The 14,457-nt window shown below is 39.4% G+C and overlaps 1 protein-coding gene across 7 annotated transcripts in view; it reads left to right on the forward strand.

The window, feature by feature from the left end:
- Positions 1-14,457, forward strand: part of CTNNA2 (catenin alpha 2) — a 492,427-nt gene that overhangs the window by 421,876 nt on the left and 56,094 nt on the right. For all 7 annotated transcript variants that reach the window (XM_027691274.1, XM_027691275.1, XM_027691276.1 and 4 more), the window contains 3 exons: positions 5,388-5,480; positions 5,761-5,917; positions 9,386-9,586. In XM_027691274.1, the coding sequence (XP_027547075.1) occupies positions 5,388-5,480; positions 5,761-5,917; positions 9,386-9,586 (451 nt within the window). The remainder of the gene's footprint in view (positions 1-5,387; positions 5,481-5,760; positions 5,918-9,385; positions 9,587-14,457) is intronic.

The raw sequence follows: 14,457 nt of genomic DNA on the forward strand, positions 1-14,457 counted from the left end.
CAGAGTGGCCATGTTAAATCTTTGAACTTAATTTTGAACCAGAGGATAATACAATTTGATAGTCATGAGAGGACAATACATCTTGATAGTCATAGTTACCTTTAATAATACAAAGAGCTCAAGTCAAAAATGGAAATGGTCTAGTTTAAAAATACAATGAAAGGTAACTACACCTGATTTTAATCAGTGTAAAAATAAAGTAAATTAATGTGAAAGATCCTTGATTACTTTTGTAACTTGGAGGGCAATTTTATGGCAGAAATAAAGCTTTCCTGTCCTAAATAGTATGGATGACAAATGTAATGAAAAAATGCTGATCCACTCTTCAGTTGCTTCCTAGTGAAAAACCAGTGTAGGCATTGCCCATCCAAGCAGGGCCTGCACTCCCAGCTGCCGTATCCATGTGTCCTTAGATAAATCCTGTCCTTGGCATGGCCTTTCAGCAATGGAGCATTGTGTTGCATGGCAAGGTTTTGGTAACAAGGGGGACTATAGGGGTGGCTTCTGTGAGAAGCTGCTGGAAGCTTTCCCCACGTCCATGGAGTCAATTCCAGATGGCTCCAGGATGGACCCACCGCTGGATAAGGCCAAGCCCATCGGAGATGGTGGTGTCACTGCTGGGATAATGTGTGTAAGAAGTGGGAAAAAACTGCTGGGCAGCAGCCTCAGAGAGAGTGAGAATGTGTGAGAGGAGCAGCCCTGCAGACCCCAGGGTGGAGCAGCAGGAGGGGCAGGAGGTGCTCCAGGAATGGGAGCTGAGGTTCCCCTGCAGCCTGAGGTGCAGCCCATGGTGAGGCAGCCGTGCCCCTGCACCCAGGGAGGTCCAGGAGGAACAGAGATCGACCTGCAGCCCATGGAGGACCCCACACCAGAGCAGGGAGATGCCCAAAGGAGGCTGTGACCCCGTGGGAAGCCCGTGCTGGAGCAGGATCCCGGCAGGAGCTGTGGCTCCGTGGAGAGAGGATCCCACACTGGAGCAGGTTTGCTGGGCAGGACTTGTGACCACATGATGGAGCTGCCTGTTCCTGAAGGACTGCACTCTGTGGGAAGGGACCCAGACTGGAGCAGTTCATGAAGAACTGTCTCCCGTGGGAGGGACCCCAGGCAGGAGCAGGGGAAGAGCATGAGGAGTCCAACCCCTGAGGAGGAAGCAGCAGCACAGACAACACGTTGGACTGACCTCAGCCCCCATTGCCCATCCCCTGTGTCACTGAGAGGGAGGAGGGAGAGAATTTGGGAGTGAAGTTGAGTGCAGGAAGAAGGAAAGGGAGGGGGGAAGATGTTTTCAAGATTTAGTTTATTTCTCATTATGTTACTCTGATTTGATTGGTAATAAATTAAGCTGGTTTCCCACAGTTAACTCTGTTTTGCCCGTGATGGTAACTGGTGAGTGATCTCTACCTGCCCTGAACTCAACCCACAAGCCTTTCATTGAGTTTTCTCTCCCTTGTCCAGCTGAGGAGGGGAGTGACAGAGTGGTTTTGGTGGGCACCTGAGGTCCAACCAGGGTCAAGACACCACAAAGAGTAATAAAAATTTGTATTAGAAACCAAGTCCCTCCCCAGCCCAATCTGCTATCCAGCAAGAAACTGAAGCTGAAATACAACCAAATGCATGCAGATGTATTTTATTCTGACTGGTTCTGTATGTATTTTAAATAACTGAAACTATTGGAACTCTTTGCATGATTAAAGAGAGATACCTGGCAAGGTGCAGAATTGCATCTTGTGCTATCAGTGATAGTGATGGAAATGAATATGGAGCAGTTTGTACCTGCTTCTTCACATCCCCAGTTCTAGGGCTGGTTCAGTGGATTCAGTGATTACAGAAAAATACAGCGTCGCTGCACCTGGAGTGTTTATTTTCTTACTCATTACCTTTCCGTGCTCTTACAGGACAGGTTTAAGGTGTTTAGCAATTGTTTTGATGGTATAAGAGTAGCTTAGCAGACCTGAAATTCTGGACAATAATGTTTATCTGCACAGCAGTTTCACTGTTATTACGTTCTCCACACAGTTCGAGGATGATTCACAGTTTATTGATTTTGGTATTTAAAATGTATTCATTCATATAAATGCTCTTCAGACAGTTCACATTGATCTTAATACAATCTTAAGTTCTTTATGGCACTCAGTGAAGTCAGGGTGCTCAAGGAACTTAATAAACAGAAAAAAAAAAGAAAAAAATTAATTACCTGGTTGCTTCCACAGCCTTTTGTGAAACCTTCTTTTCAATGCTTTGGTGGAGACAGAGCACTTGAAGCATAAAGGTAAAGGCTGTCAAATCAAAGGTTTGGTAATTGGCAGCTATGGTAATATACAGCCTTTTTATTTTCCTTTTCAAGCTGTCTGCTCCATCCGGCTCAGGAATGGCATATTTAACGAATTCCCAACCTTGAAGAGTTTGTTGTATTAACTATGCCCATGCAAAACAAGTTATAATACATCATTACAGCCTCTTTCATTTCAGTAATACCTTTTTCAACAATCATCAGGGCCAGCTAAGTTTAAATAATAAACTAGACACGTCTAGAGGATCAGAGAGTCAACCAGAGACCTAAAACAGCCTCTGGAAGGACCTTGCTCTTTTTTTCCATTATCTGAAGGTGGTCAAAGTGTCTCAGCTAAGTGGGGTGGAATTGGGTCTAAGCTTTTCTTGTCATAGTTTTAAATAGGAAAAATATCTGAAGTTGCTGAATTTATAGTAGGCTAAAAGCATGGTGAGTTACCTCATGGTTTTTATCAACTAAGAGCATGAATGTGGACCTTGCTGTGCCAGGAATACTAATTGATAGTGACCTGACTGTATTTGATAGCAAAGTCAATCAAAATAATTAAATAGTGTGGTATCTGGTGATTGAGTGCACTTAGAACTTGTATTGTTTCACAGATCCATGCTTATGGAGTGACACTAAAATGCAGGCTTATGCAAGTAATGGCTATTTCTTGCCATGTTTTAAAAATCAGTTTTGGGGTAAAGTCATAGTATTTCCGATTTGCAGTGCTAAATTCAATTTTATCCAGATTGCATCTACCTTTGTGGAATTTGCTTATCTCTGTACTTACTTGACATAATCATATCTTCCCATGGTAGAGGCTGGCACTCTCCCTGCTGAATTGTGACACAGTATTGCTTTCTGACTGCTGATGATACAGTGCTATATTTATGCAAGACTTGAAATATACCACAGAAACTATTAGGCTCATCATGTACGGATTATACATGATATATATCACTATTTCTTTTAAACAGATAACTGAAACGCTCTTTTGATGCATATTTAATGTAGCAATAGATTACATTTGTACTCCTGTATTGGTAGTAGCACCCAAACCAATGTACTGAACTCCGTGTTACAAATAAAGGAGAAAAAGTTTTCTCTGGTTATGTCTGAATCCCTCCTTGGAAAACAGGGCACTTTACAACATCCAATTATTATCTCATCAAATTTTATTGAAAGAGTAATTAACAGAGACAAAATAAGTTTTATTTTTGCTGATTATATCTGCCAAAATCTCTTCCAGAAGAACTCAAAGACCTGCTTCACAGTTTGATTGCCATTTCATGACACCCAGCCCCCTTCAGTGCTCTCTGTGAAAAAAATAAGATGTATGTTGCATCTGAAGCCTTAGGACAAATTCCCATCATGATAATCACAAAATGAAAGGGCAATCTGAAAAGCCACTTATTTCAAATGCAGGAAGATGGCACTTGCTGAACTTAATATTATTTACTAGTCTTTAAGGTCTGTAATTTCCACTCATGTTAATGCATTCTAATTATCATCCTGCTTAGCTTTTGTTTCTGGTGAAGATTAAAGTGGTCTGTTTGATGTGTGCAAAGAAGTGACTACAGAAAATGGTGACTTAATTGGAAGATGTCAGCTCAGGAGACCGTTTCTGACACGAGGGCTGTAAGGCTGTTAACAAACAGACTCACTCATTTGTCTCATCATGAAATGAAAATAAAAATAACAACACTACGGTAAAATCTTGACTAAGAAATGCCTGCAAGACTCTTTGAAGCCTTGGGTTCTTTTCTTTCCTGAGCTTTGGCACTGTGATATATGCAAACCACGTTCCCCAGAACTGTGAAGGGAAATAGGTTCCATGCAGAACAGATGGATCAGGGCTAATGCGGGGATGTGCACTGGAGATGAGAACAGTTTAATACCACAAGGGGAGACTGGAGGAAAATTGGAAGGATGGGGGTATTTGAACTAATTCATGAATCATTTCCAACTGATAGTTGTGCCTTCAGGCACGGTGAATAATATCAAGGAAGCATATTTAAAATTTATAAGTTTGTTTTAATGTAGATTAGAATTAAAAGCCATACTTTTGGATGATTAAAAAATATCCTGTCTTTCCCCATCCCAAAATGTACCTTTGTGATTTAAGTATCACCGATGAGCTTAATTATGTGCACTGTGCCATGAATTGCTGTTTGGAAAACCGTGGCAGATTCATGGACTTGGCCAAAGCTTTTGGGAATGCATTTTTTGGAAGAACTGTATGAGCTGGGAGAACATGCTCTTCCACTTGAATCCAAACCACAGAGATGCAGCTCTGGAGACATGGTCTGATTGCTAGATCTCATTCAGATGTCTCTCTAAGTCTCCTCTGTCTTCATCTTATCCAAATAGCCTTCAGTCTTATGAGGTTCAGACTCCCCAGAGCTGTGCCAGGGTGAGCAAATGTAGATCCAAAGATCTTTGAATGAGATCTTCAGGCATATGTTACAGAATGAGGCTTTCACCAGAGACATTTCACATCACTGTTATGGTGAGTATCTTACTGTAGGGCAGGCAACCACATAGAAATAAAGAGGTCCACCTGAGAATTGAAATAAAACCCTCATAAAACCCTCAGGATATGAAACAATGAAAATATTTGAGTGGTATGTATCTTCCCAGAGTTTTGTTTACGGATGGAAAAGTACAATTCCGTGTGTTAGGGCATCAGACATTCTGCATTTTGCAAAGCTCAAAGTGTATGGATGAACCTGATTACCTATATTCATTTGGATCTGGTTAATAAGGAAAAAAAAAGAAACTGCGAGAAAAGGAAATGTATAGACAATTGTCTGGGTGCTCTGCATTCTCTACATGACTTCTCAGGAGATAATTTTCAAGCTATAGAGGAGGATGTGAAACACTTGACAGTGAGGACAGATTCTGAGAAAAATCTAAAGAAAGTGGGTAGTTCAGTTTGCTAGTAAGGAAATAATCTACACGTATTTCTGTTCACCAGCACAGAAGATGATGCATTAATCCTCTTGTATACAATTCTTTTGTTCCAGGCAAGGCTCAATAGGAACAGAGAAAGGTATGACCCTAATGGCTCACTTGCCTAAAACTTGATTCTCGTCTGCTGATTTCATTGCAGGTTGCAAATCTGGCCTGTTCAATCTCAAATAATGAAGAAGGTGTGAAGTTAGTCCGTATGGCAGCCACACAGATTGATAGCCTGTGCCCACAGGTAAGTAAGATTCCTACTATAAAGTACCTGAGAACTGTTTTAGCATTTAAAAGCATCACTTAGCTGAGACAGGAAAAACAGCCTGGGTGAAGATTATAACCTTGTCTTTATCATGACATTGTTGCCTGATTTCCACGACCTGTGAAAAATTCATTCATACCTTGAGACCCACGTATCAAGTGGGGTGTAATGCTGAGTTTTTAATACAACCCGTAATCTATTTGTTATTTTTGTTGTGAAAAAACTTTCACTTCTCCTGAAAACTGGGTTTGAATAACAGGTAATAAATGCTGCACTCACGTTGGCTGCCAGACCCCAGAGCAAAGTAGCCCAGGACAACATGGATGTGTTCAAAGATCAGTGGGAGAAGCAGGTGCGAGTCCTCACTGAAGCTGTTGATGACATCACTTCAGTGGATGATTTCCTCTCTGTTTCAGGTACTGGGATCAAGGGACTCTTCTAAAAATATACTCCTAAATTGAAGTAATGGGTCAGAGTGGATAAAAGCTATAATTACTAAAGCATCATTAATCCATTAGTCTGTGTCTATGGGAATGCTGATCTTCTGCACTCAGTGGGAGCAGCCACACCATGTCAATTAATCCCTGGTAGCAATGGTTGGCTTTTCACCTCCCAGAAAATAGCATCCTCTTTGCACTTCTATTTCTAGAGAAGTTTTGTTTCAACTCAGTTACAAAGTAGGATTTTAACCACCTTTTAAAAATGTGTTCCAGACCTGTGACAGGCTGACAGTATTTGTAGGAATTGTTAAAATCCTCTTGCAGTTGTAGGCAAGAGGAGGAAAGATGAACTTTATAGAATTCACAGGATGGTTTGGATTGGAAGGGATCTTAAAGATCATCTAGTTCCAATGCCCTGCCCTAGACAGGGACACCTTTCCCTAGACCAGGTTTCTCCAAGCCCTGTCCAACCTGGCCTTGACACTTTCCTTGCTTTATTCTGTAGCTTTGCTCAGATCAGCTGTGTCTGTACAGTGGGGCAGATGTACCATACAGTCCTTGCCCCCTGACCATCTGTACCAGGTTACCAGGCCCTGAAGAGGGATAGGAAGAAGGGAAATAGGCAGATGCTGCATATATTAGTGGTGGACCGGACAGTGTTAATTGTTGGACTCAGTGATCTTAGAGACCTTTTCCAGCCTTAATGACTCCATGATTCTATGATTGTTGTCTGGATATGTTGTCAGACATGGCCAGTGTGTACATTTGCAGAGAGCTGGGAGGCATTTCTGGGTCTCAGAGTTATTGGTGTAACAATAAAACCAGAGAGAAGTAGTAAAGTAATACAAGAAAACACGAATCTTTGCATTTCCCATACCTCACTGGGGAGGATTACAATGCAAAGCAAGCTCTGCTGTGGAAATACACAAAGTATCTTAGTCCTTACATAAAGAAGGGATGGAGAAGAGAAGGACATTGACTCTTTGGGCCACAGTCTTTTCTCCATCCTCCTTGTAAAGTGGCAGAGTGGATTGTTATGAGGCAGTCATACACAAGGCACACGGTAATTGCAGATTGCTGCGTGTCCTGGGGTAATTGTCTGCTGCAGAAAACTCATTTTCCTATTTCAGTTTGAAAAGTGAATTTCATTGTTGTGAATAAGGACACAGAGTGTGCCAAGAGTGCTTGGTTTACCTGAATGTCTCAGAAGAGCCAAACTTCATGAGATAGTCTGGCCAAAATGTTATGTTTCAATCTACATTACTTTCCTTGGTGTTACCTAAATTTTCTAATAAAAGTTTGTGAGATTTGAAGGAAAAAAAATTATTCTTTTAAAAAATCCTTAGTTTTCCTTTTTACCCTACCCTTTATTTTGTGTGTATCATGCTACTTTTATTAACAGGAAAATGGTTTGACTTAGTTAATTACATTCCACTGTTCAACAGCCCTGTTAGAGTGCTTACTGCAAACCATGACAAGAAAATGAAAATAAACTGTCAGAATAAAAGGGTACTTCAGAATGTGGGAGCACATTGATTTTTATTTGAGATTTGAAACCGACAAACACTTTTCAGCAGACCTGGTTCTACAGTGAAAGGGCAAACCAGGCTGTAAACTGCTGACCCAGTCCACAAGCCAAGGAGCTGGCAAACTTTCTCAAATAGCCATTTTCTGATTCGCTTGAGAACTTTGTTTACTCCAAGTGCTTGTATCCATAAACCAGAAGTCAGTTGAATGGATGATGGGGGTTTCCATTTCTTTTTCTCAAATAATTTTTCCTTCTAACTTCATCTTGACTTAGATCCAAACTTCCCAAGGTGGCTGGGAAGTATAATTTCCATTGAGTTTGGTTTTTATTTTTCCTAATGCTGTCCATAAATAAACACGACATGTATCCAGAAATCCTGTTGCTTGCTTACTGTAAGCTTGGAAGCCTCAGCTTACACAGGGTAGTTTTATTTTTAGATGTTAAACCAATGAACCATTCTAAATGCTACTGTTTGATTAAATGTAACTGCTGAAATGACACCTCCTCCTCTTCATACTGAGTGTCATGTTTGATGGCATGTTTTAATAATAGGATGGCTACCAAAAGAAAGCTGACCATGGTTTTAATAAGTTATTTTATATTCCAAATGCTGTGTCTGTTTAAATGCATGTAGCACTTCTTGTTGGGCAAAATTTAGTTATGCCACCATAAAAGCAATTGATGATGTTTGTGAGAACAGAATAGTGGAGAAAAATTTCGGCAAAGCAATGCTTTTTAATTCTATTTTTAAACAAAGGATTTTGCCTTGCAAGTTGCTCAGATTCACTTCTCAGGGGACTTTCATGTTCCATCCACAGTTGTTAAAGTGTAAAATTCAACATCATGTAATACATTTCTGAAACTCTCAAATGATCCAACCTTGGGATTTTTAACACTGAAGATTAGTGAGTCATTCTTTTTAGTGGCCAAGGATAATTAACAAAAAGCAGTTGGTGAACTGATTAATTCTGTTTTACTACTACTACAAAGAACAACATTTCATTTTCAGTTTAGAGGTGTCTGTAACAGAAAAGCAAGTTGTTTTTTAGAGTTGCTTAGTGTCTCAGACTGAGTTTGGTCAAATATGAAATTCAGTCATAGTCTTATTGAAATTACTTTGACTCTCCTGGCTGCTGGCAAATAGTGCCTGACCTCATCAAAATCTGCTTCATCCTTTCACATTATTTATATGAGAATACTACATAAATTATGATTCTGCAGCACATGATTCTGAGCCAAAAAAAACAGTGCAGCTCCCAAGAATCCAATAAAGCTGGTCAATATTACCTCATCTGAGCAGACTCACTGTTGTTAACTCTTATTTCAGAATATGCACAGTCACATATAATTATAGTGTGTGTCATGAAAAATTCAGAGCTTATTTTCTGGCATAGATGGAGTGCAGGAGATGAACTGCTTGTGCCCAGGCTCCCTGCTATCTACAAAGGCCATTTGCTGTTGCGTTTTCAAAATTATTTATTTTCTTTTCTGACTTATTTAGGCACAAATGAACCAAACATATTAAATTTCATGGGAGTGTGTAAATTCATCTTCAGACTGTTTACTAGAGAATCTGCATAATGTTTGACCACTTTCCTTTTTGCATTGATTTTTATTACACCAAAATTCAGCATGATGGTTGAAATTAATGTGACTGGTTTGCAAAGAATTACAGGTTAGGACTCATGGTGTATGTAAGATGATGTAGTCCAGTCCCTGTTAAAGATAAATATCACACTTAGGAATTTTACTATTATGTGCCATAATATCACAGAAGAGCATTTGCTTTGCAGACCTGGATAAAGACAGATATCAATTTTTTAACACGCTGACATTTGCTGTTTACCCAAATCTGTAAGCTTTGCTATGAGGAAGAAGGAAATTAAATGAGCTGTATTTTTTTCCCTCCGTTCCAGAAAACCATATTCTGGAAGATGTGAATAAGTGTGTGATTGCTCTCCAAGAGGGGGATGTGGATACACTGGACAGGACCGCGGGTGCCATCCGAGGCCGTGCAGCCAGAGTTATTCACATCATTAATGCAGAGATGGAAAACTATGAAACTGGAGTTTATACTGAGAAGGTGCTGGAAGCTACCAAACTGCTCTCTGAGACAGGTCAGTTTATTAGAATTATTGATTTATTGAAATATTCATTATTTGGTCGTGTAAAACTTTCAGGTAATTCTCTGAGATCTGTAACTCAGAGGGAAATCTGTGCTTAAAAACAAGATATAAACAAATAAATTCATGACCATGGATGGTTTTTTTATTCTCTGCTCATTTCTGTTGCAGAAGTCATACTGAGAAGAGATTCAGTAACCCATCAAGACTTGGCTGCTTCATCAAAGTTTCTAGATTTGAATAAATAATGCACAGTCTTTTCTTCTGAGTCAGTTGATTATGTATTATGTGTCTCTGGAAAATCATTACAAACATTACTCTGTGGTCTGTGCAGGTGAATGTACTTGTTGATGACTGAAATTGTGTTTCTAAACAGAACAATTTTTCACTGAAAAATACATATGAGCAACTGAAAATGTATTATCTGATTAAAAAAATATAAAAGTCTGCTAGATCATATAAAATATGGAGATTATATAAAAATAGAAAAGTTTGCTGGATTGATAGACTGGGATAAAAAAAATCCTCTTTTTTTTTTTTTTTTCCCCAACCTGTTTTTACCTTGACAGAGCAGGGATTGGATTCATCTAAATGTAGGTTATTACATCTAAGCTGGTCATTTTAAACCCCTTTATACTCAATACTCTCTGTTGCTATGGGCATCTCAATAATTCAGTACAGTCAAGTGCTCTCATCTTGAAGCAATGGTCTATATTTTTTCACATGAATCATGCTTTAGATTTTATTGCCTTCACAGATTAGGTCTCCACTCACTGACCAGGTGACCAGGTATAATACATTCACATATTATGGATGTCTGAAAGTGTCTGAGCTGATCCTCTCCCACCTGATTGCACTTGCTCATCTGGGATTTAAAATCATCAAGATCATTTTAGAGGGACACAGCAAATGTAACTTTTGGACAGGAAAAACAGTCATTTCCCTATGAGATGGAAAAGAAAATACTTTTGTGCCTCTGGCAGTCTCTGTGTTCGCTTTGAGAACAGGAATCAACAAAATAAGTTAAAAAAATGTTGGGATTATTTAATATTATTTTGTTATTCTTCTGCCCAGTGTAATATCTTTTAGCCCTAATAGAGACCCCAATCCTTATTTGAACAGATAAATCCCAGTGACCAAAATCAAGAATTTCTTCTTTTTCTGACCTTCCAGTAGGATTTATTAGAAATTTTAGCTGAAGTGTGGATTCATGAGATTGTGATTATGACTAGAAAGTTGTGCCTTAAACACGTGCAACACTGGTTGATCCACAATATCCTGTAGAATTAACTTTCACAGACTCTTTCCTGTGAGCTGCAGAGAGAAAATTTGGGGAGAGGTCAAAAATCAGTGATATAATTTTCAGCCTATGGTACACACTCCACTGGGCTCTACAAAGGCATTTCTTATGCATCATTCCTGTTCCCTTTACATCTGTCTGGCCTTAAAAATGTCCAAAATGCCTTTTTGCCTTAAAAATGCCCAAAATGCCTTTTGGCCTTAACTTGAAGATAATGCAGTGAGGTTTGCTTCTTTTTTTCCTCAAAGTTCAGTGATTTGAGTTGTGTGTGTTTTAGGTGGGAGGTGTAAGAGTGGGTCCAAGAGTTTTTCTCATTAATCACTCTAGTTTTTACTACCCAACAAGAAGTCAGTGGAATAACTACTGTAAATGTGGCTTATTTGAACTGGTAATATGGATTCACAGGAGGAAAATAATCTTTGCAATCTGACATGCTAAAATAGTTTGTTGCATTCTTGTGTTAAAGTTGTCTTTTGGTCAAGGAGGGATTTTGCAGAATTCTTCCTATCAGTTCTTCATTAAGCAAAGCAAAATGTCAGTTCAGGCTTTTTACTCAGCTAAAATTTCTGACTTAATATTCCATTAAATTTTTTGTTAAAAATTTTTCAACAGAGTAACTGGCAGGTATAAAGTGCCATTATACAGATCAATAATAGACCCTATAAATAGTTATATTCTGTATTTATTGTACTTTTTAATATAATTTGAATTATAACTAAGTGCTATAAACTATGGACTAAGTTCATATTGATGACATCAACTTGTTAATACTGAGATTCAATACTTAAGAACAAGTCCCTGTTCCTCAAAGTTATTACTTATTTTGTATTTTGTCAAATCTAAGTAAACCTGTGGTATTAAAAAAATATTTTTTAAAAAATTGTGTTTTCAATGCTGAGAACTTTAAATCATGTACAAATTGTGCAGCAGAAGTTCAGGAGACAAAATGGGCCCAAATTCAATGGAGCTGATGAAGCTTAAACAATTTATGCCAGGCATGAATGTGGATCATTAATATTACAGCACAATTTCTATCCGCAGCTTTTCAGGCCATTTACAAAGGCATTGATTATTATTCCTCTGTGATTAAAAAGGTAGAATTTACTGACTCAATTCATTGCCCTAAAATGCAGTGGTTAAAATGGTATTTAGATGCCCCTGTGCCCCATATACCCTCTCCCAGAGAACAGACCCCTGCCTACATATACATTGGGGTAGAGAATATTGAGACCTTGAGGGGCTGGAGCGTGTCCAGGGAAGGGAACGGAGCTGGGAAATGGTCTGGAGCAGCAGGAGGGGCTGAGGGAGCTGGGGGGGCTCAACCTGGAGAAAAGGAGGCCCCGGGCTGCCTTCTCACTCTCTCCAATTCCCAAACAGGAGGGGGGAGCCAGTGGAAGTTGGGCTCTGCTCCCAGGGAACAAGGGACAGGATGAGAGGAAACGGCCTCAAGTTGCGCCGGGGGAGATTTAGATTAGATATTAGGGACATTATTTTTCATAGAAATAGTTGTTAATGATTGGAACAGGCTGCCCAGGGCAGTGGTGGATTCACCATCTCTGGAAGTGCTAAAAAAATGTGTGGATGTGGCACCTGGGGACATGGTTTAGTGCTGGCATTGACAGTACTGGGGGCACAGTTGGACTTGATGATCTTAGAGATATTTTCCAACCTCAACAGTTCTATGACATGGGTACCTATGAATACATACATCTATTTCTAGATTCTTTCTATTCATCACCTCGGGATCCTGTACAGATTTTATCAAACACTCAAGAATGATAGGAGTGATTTATTTGGACTCAGGTGCCACCCACAGATGTGTGTATGAAACTGTCTGTGACAAGCAGGATCATGAATACCTCACCACTTTTGTCTTAGTTCCTTTTTTGTTTTGCTTTGTTTTTTTAATTGGCCTTTATTCATTTTTAAATGAAGTGTTTTTGGAAGCTGGGAAAAATTTAGTTAAATGACAATGGAAGGGAAATAAGCACATTACCTTTTTCTTATTATTTTAGCTGTCAGCTCAGGAAAGGAAAGCCTCTGTTAAGCCTCTTTTTCTGAGGATTTCAATTTGTTATGCGAGTATTGGGTTGGATCTACAGTGGAGAAATATGGATACACAATTTTGGAAAGAGAAACACCTTGCTAATGGGTTTTTTAGGGGAGAGAAAGTTAATCTTTAATTAAAATTATACTGGTGGGTTCTGAGAAATTGAAACCGCAAATGTTACTTTAAAAACCAGTTGGAGCTCCAAGTTTTACTTGTTTGTTGTGTTAATTTACAGGCTTTGGAAAATATGGGGTGTGGGTTTTTTAGTGTTTTAGTGCTTTCTGGCCTGCCCTTGACTAACGAACTGCCTTTAAAGCCAAGTACATGGTAGGGGTTAGACTCTTATCTCTGACAGCAGTATTAGGGAGTGAGGGATTGGTTAATGTCTTTTTAAAATTGGGTACTTTCGTTTTCCTTTAAAAACCAAAATAAAAGCTGAACTCTCTCATGATGACTTTCTTATAAATCCAGGATGAAACCTATAAAACCACAGAGTCTACGGGGCTCGCTGGGAACAAGCACAAAACTCATAGATTTTAGTGGGTGTTAATTGTGTGCAGGAGTAAACCAGAGCTTCAGGCTCTCATTGTTTGCTTGTTTGCTGGCTTTTTGGGGCACTGTGAAGTTTTACTAATATCTGTAGCTTGGTTTCCTAAATAACATGGCCCAGTGGCTCCCTGGGGGCATCTGGCACCTGAATGAGCATGGGGTGGCCTGAGGCCAGACTGGGATGTCAGGCTGTGGATAGGAGTCAGGATCAGGCTGAAGAAAGGAAACTAGGGTCAGACACAGCCCTGATGCCCTCTGTTGAATGTTATATTGGCATTCAGATTTGTAGAGAACTGTGAAATTATCCTGTTACAGGTTGTCCATGCTGAAGAAAAAAAAAAAGAAAGAAGGGTGGAAAGGAAAAGAGATTAAAAAGAAAACGTTAAAAGCAAGGATAAAGGCAAAAGGAAAGGAAAAGGAGTAAGAGAAAACAGAGCACAATTTCTGTTTGAATATTGAGATCTCCCATACTGCTCAGCACCCTTCTGTAGAGTGACCAAGTCTAGCTGAGACTGTCCCATTGCCTTTAATAAGGAGGAGATTGAAGTCTACTCAGCTATTATTTGAGAAGTTGTAAAAACTGAAAGGAAGAAGCCTAAGTTTCTAAATAAGTAAAAAGAATTGACCCTAGAAAGAAATCAAGTAACAGACAATGAGGCTAAATGTTATTTTTCAAGATTTCTGAGGTTCAGGAAGGAGAAAAAGCTGTGACATTCTTTAAAGGTCAGAGGGTTGAAGTTAAATTGGGAAAACTGGAGTAGGCTTTGCAGGGTTGTAATGAAAGGAGGTGAATGAGAAATGAAGGAGAAAAGAGCAGAACAAGTTAAGACCAGAAATGTCTGGGAAGGGCTGTGAAAAATTTCCAACAATTTTTCTTCAGTTTACACTGGGATGTCTGGAAACCATCCTGGAACAGCAAGTGCCGTAGTACTTGGGTTACTCCTGTGAAGGACACTGGAAATATGA

Source organism: Neopelma chrysocephalum, unplaced genomic scaffold (genome assembly GCF_003984885.1).
Source record: "Neopelma chrysocephalum unplaced genomic scaffold, ASM398488v2 Primary Assembly neopelma1_83, whole genome shotgun sequence".
Classification (NCBI taxonomy): Eukaryota; Metazoa; Chordata; class Aves; order Passeriformes; family Pipridae; genus Neopelma; species Neopelma chrysocephalum.